General features: G+C 37.0%; 1 protein-coding gene across 1 annotated transcript in view; it reads right to left on the bottom strand.

Moving 5' to 3' along the window:
* Positions 1-10,000, bottom strand: part of LOC122800929 (organic solute transporter subunit alpha-like) — a 206,522-nt gene that overhangs the window by 115,944 nt on the left and 80,578 nt on the right. Inside the window, exon 3 of the mRNA XM_044070292.1 lies at positions 2,038-2,192. Coding sequence (XP_043926227.1) covers positions 2,038-2,192 — 155 coding nt within the window. The remainder of the gene's footprint in view (positions 1-2,037; positions 2,193-10,000) is intronic.

Here is a 10,000-nt window from a genome sequence, read left to right as displayed (position 1 = left end):
GCACCCCAGCTAAGAATCAAACTAGGGAACCTCTTGGTGTGAGGTAACAATGCTATCCTCACTCACCACTGTGGCACCCTAGTATGACAGTATTATTTAAATTTTGATACAGTTGCTTAACTGTGGAGGTAGTGTATTTAAGTAAAGTGGTATGGGGGTAATGCCCCCAATACTTGGGGATGTGGAAGGCAAATACCCCATATGAAACATAAGTTAGCAAGTTTAACACATTTATTTTTATGCTGGTAGCTATGCTATAAGTGTAACTGAAAAAAAGAAAAGGGTGGTTTTCTTTTGGACTCTCATATTACCTTTTAGTAGTGTGTTTATAGTGTTACTATATTGGCTGGGTAAGTGCTGAACTAATTAAAAAAGGAAACTGTTAAATTTTTTTGTGATCACATGATGTCAAATAATTTTGAGTTTTTGATGGCTTGTGTCCTCAATGCATTTTTATATATTGTGGTATGGTGTAATTAAGCAATAATCCATGACAGTGTGTAGGTGTGTCAGTATTTATCCACTGTTGGTGTGGTTTGATCACGATATATCCACACACAGGAGTGGATTATTGGTAGTGTACAGTAACACCATTTAAGAATGAAATCACTGACCTTTACTAAATAATGCAATTGTATTATGACTTTACAGTATTTTTCTATCGTATGACTTGCAAAGGGATGTACTGCTCATGTGTTTCATACATACATCTGCACACTTACAGAGTACTTCACTTCGTATAAGTAATAGAATGGGGAAGACAGCATTTCTGTAGCTCTCTCTGTCTTTTGTTTCCCCCTTGTCTTGGGTTATATTCCAGCTGTTTTACTCAAAGGTAACAAAAATGCCAGAGAAACCATTATGGATTTTAAAAATATTCCAAGGCAAAGGGCAGAAATATGAGAAAAATTAGAGATGTTCTGCAAATCTGTCAACTTGACAGGTATGGTTATGGTATTGCCAGTAAGAATACTTGTGAGCTGTTCAGAGTTTTATAGAATGTTTCTGTGTTTCCTCATATTTTGTTCTATCCTTCATGAAGTAGGCCTCAAAAAATTAACAAGCATATATCTATGGAAAGGTTTATCCCCTTAATAATACTTGAACAGCTGGACTTTTTTGCATTGGTTTATGCTCGACTTACAATGGGCACACTGGTTGGCGGTCTAATCAGCATGCTCATTTTTAAATAGAAATTAGCTTTTGTTGTATAATGAACCACTGATATTAATGAACTGTTAGTTTACATATGTACATATTTGTGTACATGTTTTTCTTCAAGCTAGTAATAGAAACAATACAAAGCTATACAGAGTATCTGGGAATGCACACAGCCTTTTTCTTTGTATTCCAATGGAATAAACAGTTATTTTCACCTATTAGCAACATGTCTTACATTAAGGTAAAGGATTTTATGGTGGTGGTACTCTGCTGACCACATGACTCGCTATGGCACATAAGTTGCCACGTCTTCATAGATGTGGTGCACAGCTGGCACAAACGATGAAGCAGTGATGCTAGGACTCTGTCTCCTGTTGGGTGGGGCACAAGATCCTTAATGAACAAGCAATAAGTTCAGTCTGTTATTCATGTAATTTGTACAGGTAACCTGGATGGGCATATCATCAGGCTTAACCTCAAGTTTCCACAATTGCATCTGTGTTTGTAGGCATCATTAACAAATAGAGTAACTATGCATTACCCATTATTTATTAAGGAAGCAATAAGGTGCTAGCATAAGTCAAATACCTAAAATTACCATAGGTGTACATCAGAATATTAAAAATAACTCACCCATGGAGTACTTTAATCTAGTTATTGATCTAAAATGTTTTTACAGTTACATTTCTGATGGGTCTGTGATGACTGACGCATTTTGCTATATTAACCATTTTAGAATCCTCTCACTGAAAACTAATGTTTACTTCTAATCTTTTAAATATTAATTCCATCAGTGTCACTTCAAACATATTGAATTATAGCCAGTCAGTGTTATGTTATTGCACGTTAAGCCTATTTTTCCTGTAGGATACTTACCGTTGGTGCTGCGCTGCTCCATACGAGTGTCCTCCTCTTTAAGGGGCAGTGAACCTTCTTTAAAAGATACATAATTTCTTCTATACAGAGGATGGTTGATAACAGAGTAATGAAAGTTAATGTTACAAATATTGACAGATGCAGTGTGTTCAGACCTGAAGGAAAGATAGTAAAAGAAAATGTTAATAAGTACAATTGTTTGTGTATTGATGTATGCATAATCGAGTTGATTAAAAAATGGGTAGAAATCAATTAAAATGTCTGGGTCATGTTTTTAAGGGCTTCATGTCACAGAACTTCAGTAACTTAGAAAAGTGGAAAACATTTACTTATTCAAAAGATGTAAACACAAGTTAACATTTTCAGGTACAACTAGTATAGGTATTGAACACACTGTGTATCCATGTACAAACACATTTTGAAGACATATATATTAGATTTTTCTTAAAACAGAATCTTAATGCTTTAAAAGTCTGCAACTGCATTTCATAACTTTTTTTCAGCTTCACACAGTCTGTTACTGAGTCATTGCTAACTTCAAAGTAGTTACCAATGCATCACTAAGCAGTTGCATTACAGATAGAGTAGGGTTAAACCTTTCTGTCTGAATTTTGCTTTTTTATGATTTAATACAACAAAGATGTATTAGGGGTTATGTACAGATTCATAAAGGAACAGGTTTAGCAGAAATGGGTATTCTCTCAAGTCTGACACCTCCAGAAAGTCTCCAGTGGAGTATCAGTCATTTGGGGCAAGGAATGAAGACAGCACAGCTGCAAGCATGCTGATGTTTTACAACAGTAAGGGACCTACACAGAGAAGCACAATGGCCAACAGGACTAATACATTGCTGTTCACTTCGACACGAGTGTAGGCAGGATCAGCTGCATTATGTGGCACTGCAGTGGTCTCACGGCTAGTACATGAACACATGGGATATGCCAGATGGAGGACACTGCCTGCAGGGATGCACCTTATGCATTGTGAACTACCAAGCAATGTTAGGGCAGATCCCTTAGATTAGTCTTAGGAGAGCAACCACAAACAGAGGTCTCCATCATGATCTTTAATACATATCAGGGGCAGGTCAAGGTAGCATCAGACATGCATACAACTAAAAGACGAGCAGTGGAGAAAAACACTCAAGTTTCCCTGTCAGCAGTAAACATCAACTTGTTTTACATATGAAGTTTAACAGCAGTCTTGCATGTATTAACAAAATTAGTAATTTGCACTGTCTTTTGGGAACATGCTGCCATTTCTTTATCAATTTGCTGCTAAACTATAATCACTGTTTCCTTGTAATAATATTGGTTATATAGTTTGGGTATTGTTGGCCTGTTGTTGCTGTTCTGATTCTGGTCTTGTATTGGTCTTTGAAGCCTAATAAGCTGGAGAAAAAAATCTTCATAAATTGCTTTAGATTCTTTTATTATTTCACACCAAGCCTACAGTAAGCCACTCAGGATAATTTCAGTTGTTCTAATCTTTTGGAATATGAAAAGTACACATTTCAGTAACTCTCTTAGTGTTACTGGATGACATGAATTAAAATGATATTATACTACTTACTGGCGTTCTGTAAGATTGTGCCGACTCTAGAATGAGCTTGACCACTGTGGTGAAAAAAAGGAATCATGTTGCCAGGATTCCTTGTAGAGCCTAATTAACATAATAGCGAATCCATCTTCCTCCTTGCAGGAGTACTGATGTGACTAATATAAAGATCAAAGATAAGATTATCATCTACAACAACACTGAGCTCACAGTTTTGTTCTTCTCATTTAGTTGTTTATGCTGGTTGAAATAAGCGTATTCATTCAAAACACTGTTTTGAGTTTTCCTGATTATCTAGACCTAAGGCCATCAAACCACCGTCTTTGTATCAGGATGCTATTTGGGTACATGACATCTTGTGTGGTTATGGATTTATACCAAGCAGTATGCTATCATACTTGACTTTCATTAGTAGGTCCAATTCATACTGTCTCTTACCCCCTTTTAAGGTCACCCTCACATTGCACACAAGTCTATATATCTCAGCCTTTACTGTACAGGAGGTAATTCTTTTAATTCCTTTCACAGCTTTTTCTTTGATATATCAATATCTTTAATTGCTTCCTCAGACCCGTATCAGTCTTCTTAATGCATTTGGATTTGGATCTACACACCCTTTTGGGGATCCATTTATCTATGTAAGCATCCCATTTCACAATGCCATTTATCAGGTTCTACCTTTTAACCCTCAACATAAAATACTAGACAGCCTGCTGACAAAGGTGGATTTTAATGAAGGAACCTGGTTACAGTTTGACATGAATGCATCGATTCATACTAAGCTATACTGAGATTTGTGTACACACACTGTGTAAAACAGTAATAACTAATGATAAGCCAACATTTGATCTGAACACATCCTCAAACATGGCTGCGCTGTCAAGCTCACTGCAGAGCAAGAGGTACAGGCCACTCACAGGTCATTATTCCTCATTTTAGGCAGTGTGATGACAAAAGTAACATACATAGTGACTATCTCTCAGAATAATGGAAGATGCAGTGTGTGTATACAGTAATAACACAAAATTCATAAACAATCCAACATAGCAATATGTGAGTGGAAGAAACATGGGGAGTTGTGATTATGTAGTGTACACCCAGAATAGATGGAGAATACCCACATGGCTCACATCAGCACACCTAAGCTATCATCAGCATGCTATTTGAGCTTTCCTGTGAGGATGGTCGAGGGTATTGCATTGCTTATAATAGGGGCCAATATCCTTGTGATCAGAATGAAAACAGTAAAGACTGCTGAAGCATGGCATTGCTGGTAGCATTGTCTATAGAGAAACTTTGGTTTTAGACTATTTGGGACTTCAGTGCAACAAGAATTCATGCCATCTAAGTAAACCTTACAACTCTTTGAACTCAGTGATGCTAGGAAGGACTCTGCAGGTATATGTGTGTATATATATATATATATATATATATATATATATATATATATATATATATGTGTGTGTGTGTGTGTGTGTGTGTGTGTGTGTGTGTGTGTGTGTGTATGTGTATGGTTTACCTTCAGTTGGTCGACTAACACTAATGTCGACATCCTGAAGGTAAACCTCTGTATGTCAAAAATGGGAACCTTGGCTTCCTAGTAAGTATGCACAGAGTAAGGCTCTTGGTGCTTGAAACTTTTAAATATTGTTTTTGCTGGTAGGCAAGCCCCTCCCCGCACCATCCCCACCCCATGCTAATTATCTATACTAACTTCAGGACTGCACAATCTCTGTGGAAGAGGAATATCTCAATAGCCAGATATTGTTGATCTTGCATACCTGTCAACTCTGTGTAGCTGACCAAATGCAATCAATTAAACAGATGTTGACCAAACTCCCGGTCAACCAAACAGAGCCCCTGTGTGTGTGTGTGTGTGTGTGTGTGTGTGTGTGTGTGTGTGTGTGTATGCATGCGTGCGTGCGTGCGTGCGTGTGTGTGTGCCGCGCGTGTGTATCTATATCTATATGTATGTATATATATATAGATATATATATATATATATATATATATATATATATATATATACATACAGTATATAGCTATCTCTCTCTCTGTATATATATATATATATATATATATATATATATATATATATATATATATATATATCTGCATATATATATTATATATATATATATATATATATATATATATATATATATATATATATATATATATATATATATATATATATATAGTGTATATATATATATATATATATTTATATTTGTAGATTTGTAGATCAGTACTAGGCTAATGCCCTTGTGGACCATTTTAAGCCAGCCAGTTACCGCATGTAAGAATAAAAACCGTGCATCTTGTGTCTGTAAGGTAAACACCTTAACCATCATTTAAATTGTGAGATATTAATATATATATATATATATATATATATATATATATATATATATATATATAGGTATATATATGGGTCTACCTGATAACACAGACACGACAAAACACAGACAACGAAATAACCGACACAACAAAACCGAAAGTTCAAAAACACGAAACTTCACATGCCCGACAATCCACAATCCCGACAATTAACAAAACAAATACCTTTCCCGAAAAACACACACACAACACATGCACACCAAAAGCCTTACAAACCTACACTAAACCTTGTATACACAACTATCTATGCACTAGCCTTAACCCAAACCCTAACCCTAAGTTCCGTCACTATCGCACACTTACCTTACCCACACCCTAACCCTAACTCACTTAATCTGCCCCTAACCCTTAAGTCCGTCACTATCGCATACTTACCTTATCCACACCCTAACCCTAACTCACTTAACCCGCCCCTAAACCTAAAGTCCGTCACTATCGCACACTTACCTGACCCGCACCCTACCCTAACGTCCGTCACTATCACACACTTACCTTAACATGTCGGTGTTCTCAGCTGGGGGTACTCAACTTTCGGTTTTCTCCATTGTCGATCTTCCGGTGTTGCTGTTCTCATTGTCGGCATTGTGGACTTTTGGCATTTTCAGGTATACCCATCTATACATATATATATATATATATTTATATATATATATATATTTATATATATATATATATATATATATATATATATATACATATATGTGTGTGTGTGTGTGTATACATATATATATATATATATATATATATATATGTGTATATATAGATATATATATGTGTGTATATATATATATATATAGATAGATAGATAGACATAGATATAGATATAGATTACATACAGATATACATCTAGATAGATATAGATATGCAGATATATATATATATATATATATATATATATATATATATATATATATAGCTGGAGCTACTTTTACAAATTGAAATTTCATAATCAGGAAGACCAAAATACCGAGGCCAGAATGCCGAAATCTTAAAATACTGAAATTTCAAAATACAGACACTCAAAATACTGAATTCAAAAGCACAAACCTCACATACAATTCACTACACCAAAACAGTACTACACACAAAAAAAAAAACCCTGTACACTTCAAAATACAAGCAAGAACTCTGTGTAAAAATTAAATATCTTATGACTCACCTTCTATCTACAAACCAGACTATTCAAAACCAACCTTAGTGGGGAGCTATGTCCCCACACCCCCAATGTGGGAGGGGCTGCACCCCACATACTCTCATTAACTATATACACCAACTCTGGGGCCGCACTATAGTGTGGAAAAAGGCATATACCTTTTTCTTACAATATAGTATGGTACACGCATACGCTACTGCTGGAGCGCACAAAACGTCTGTCATATTTGTTCATATACTTCCCATACAAATTTAAAGCAGCATACAGCATTTACAAACACTAACTATGGATTTCCTATGGTATTATCAGTATTACTACATCAGCACTTTCAATTTCAGTCTTCTAACACTCTGCATTATGAACTTTCAATATTTTGAGTGTCATTGTTTTGAGGTTTCAGTATTTTAAGATTTCGGCATTCTGGTCTTGGTATTTTGAGCTTCGTGATTATGAAATTTTGGTATTTAAAAGTAAATCCATATAGATAAATGTTTGTTTGCATGTGCATGTGGGAATGGAATACAGGTAATCAAGTTTACTATCTACTCATTGTAGTTGTGTGTTTTTTAGCCGCAGGCTTCGTTCAATGTGTCCTGTATTGGTTGTATGCACTGTAGGCTTCATTTACAGTGTGTATGTGTAGCTAGTTTGGAATGAGAATGTGTGGAATGCTATGTTTTGAACTGTGTGCGGTGTGTGTGTGTGTGTGTGTGTGTGTGTGTGTGTGTGTGTGTGTGTGTGTGTGTGTGTGTGTGTGTGTGTATGTGTGTGTGGTGTGTGTGTGTGTGTGTGTGTGTGTGTGTGTGTGTGTGTGTGTGTGTGTGTGTGTGTGTGTGTGTGTGTGTGTGTGTGTGTGTGTGTGTGTGTGTGTGTGTGTGTGTGTGTGTGTGTGTGTGTGTGTGTGTGTGTGTGTGTGTGTGTGTGTGTGTGTGTGTGTGTGTGTGTGTGTGTGTGTGTGTGTGTGTGTGTGTGTGTGTGTGTGTGTGTGTGTGTGTGTGTGTGTGTGTATATGTGCGCGCATTAATGTGCAGTGATGAGTTTTAGAATATGTGCTAGCAAGTGTTGTATATAAGGCTGAAAGGTGTGTTTTTGTACCTTGTTGCATACCTCTCAACAGTCCCTGATTTTGCCTCGTATCTTTCCCTCTCCATCTTAACATTTTTAAGTTTCTGGTAAATCAGTGAGGGTATCTTTTTAATTAAATTAGAGTTGTATTTAAACATTACCCTTGATTTTGCCTCCTTGGTCCCCATTAATTTTGTCTTTGTCCCTGAATTTGAACACAGACATTTAGAGCAATTCTTTATTGAGAGGTAGAACCTAGTGCACATCAATGGTTTGCACTATGTATTTAGCTTTGATTTCTGTTGATGTGGCTAATATTTACTGTGTTTACAGTGTAGTTAAAGGGATTTAGTTATTTTCCTCATGGTACTACAATCTCTGGGTTTGTTTATATCAAATAGCATGGGTGAGGTAGTAGGAGAGCTCACCTCACAGTCTAATTTGCACCAAGTATGCCTCCTGTGTGCATCACTGCTCTCAGAAATTTGCTTTATATTTCAGTGGGTTCAGCTTAAGTAGCTGTTCTCAGTTGTAGTAAACTGGTTTGTGTTCTTGATGGATTTCAACTATAGTGTATTTTACTCTGTGTGTGTGTGTGTGTGTGTGTGTGTGTGTGTGTGTGTGTGTGTGTGTGTGTGTGTGTGTGTGTGTGTATGTGTGTGTGTGTGTGTGTGTGTGTGTGTGTGTGTGTGTGTGTGTGTGTGTGTGTGTATCTGTTTATATATATCTACTTCTGCCAAATGGTGCTTTGGTTCACATTTGCATTTTCTGGTCAACTAACCAGTTGGTCAACTTCTGTCAACAAAAGTAATGGAGCTAACCTTACCTCAGAAGTGTCCAGATTTTCACAGAATGTCCAGATTTTTGTCTTTTAGACTTCTGCGGTGGTGCAGCGGTAGCACTGTTGCCTCACAGCAAGAGGTTCTCCTGTTCGATTCTCGGCTGGAGTGTGGGGAGTGCCTTCTGTGTGGAATCTGCATGTCCTCCCCGTGGTTGGGTGGGAATTCGAAAGACATGCGTAAAAGGGTATGCCTTCATTTAAGGTTGGATGTCAAGCTGGCACCTCGGCGTTCGTGAAAATCTACTGCCAATCATTAGTGGACCGGAGCTCCGCTGTGGCGAACCCTAACTGGGAAAAGCCGAAAGACAACAACAACAGTTTTGGTCTTTTACATTAGTTTATGAGAGCAGTGTTTAATTGTGCTTATTTTTAGTACTTTGTCCTCTCATTATTTATAGCTTTATCCATATTTCCTGCTCTGAGAGATTGAGAGGTATGGATTGGATGATTCTCAGGTTTGGCAAATTTGTTCTTTTCTCTGGCAACTGTGTGATCTCAGAGTTAGTATACATAATTGGCAGGGATGTGTGAGGTGCAGGGGGTGTTGGGGGTGTGTGTGGGGGCTTGTCAACAATGTTTTCTTTTTTTGTTTCTTAGTTTTTGAAGACATCGAGATTCAGACTCAGTGCATGGGTATTAGCAGTTTGAGATGCATAATGCTGATCATTTGGTGTTGACATTATGCACATCTATATCAGTTCCATTCAGCAAACTTAAATAGAGAAATAAATATATATACATATGTGTGCATATACAGTATATGCATGACTCTACTTTGACCCACTGAAATTACACTTGGCGAAAGTCAGTTAGGCGAGTCCATTTTCGCAAAAGTGCATTTGTCCAAATACGCACTTTCGTGAAAAAGCAGTTCAGTGAAGAGAGTTCGCCAGTTCCAGGATCCTGTGGTGGTGGAGGCACAGTGTTTCTTAACTGTTGCATGGCAG

This window comes from Protopterus annectens, chromosome 4.part1 (assembly GCF_019279795.1).
Source record: "Protopterus annectens isolate FY-2018-M chromosome 4.part1, PAN1.0, whole genome shotgun sequence".
Taxonomy (NCBI): domain Eukaryota; kingdom Metazoa; phylum Chordata; order Ceratodontiformes; family Protopteridae; genus Protopterus; species Protopterus annectens.
Note: the sequence above shows the minus strand (reverse complement) of the source record. Positions and strands in the feature narration are given on the sequence as shown.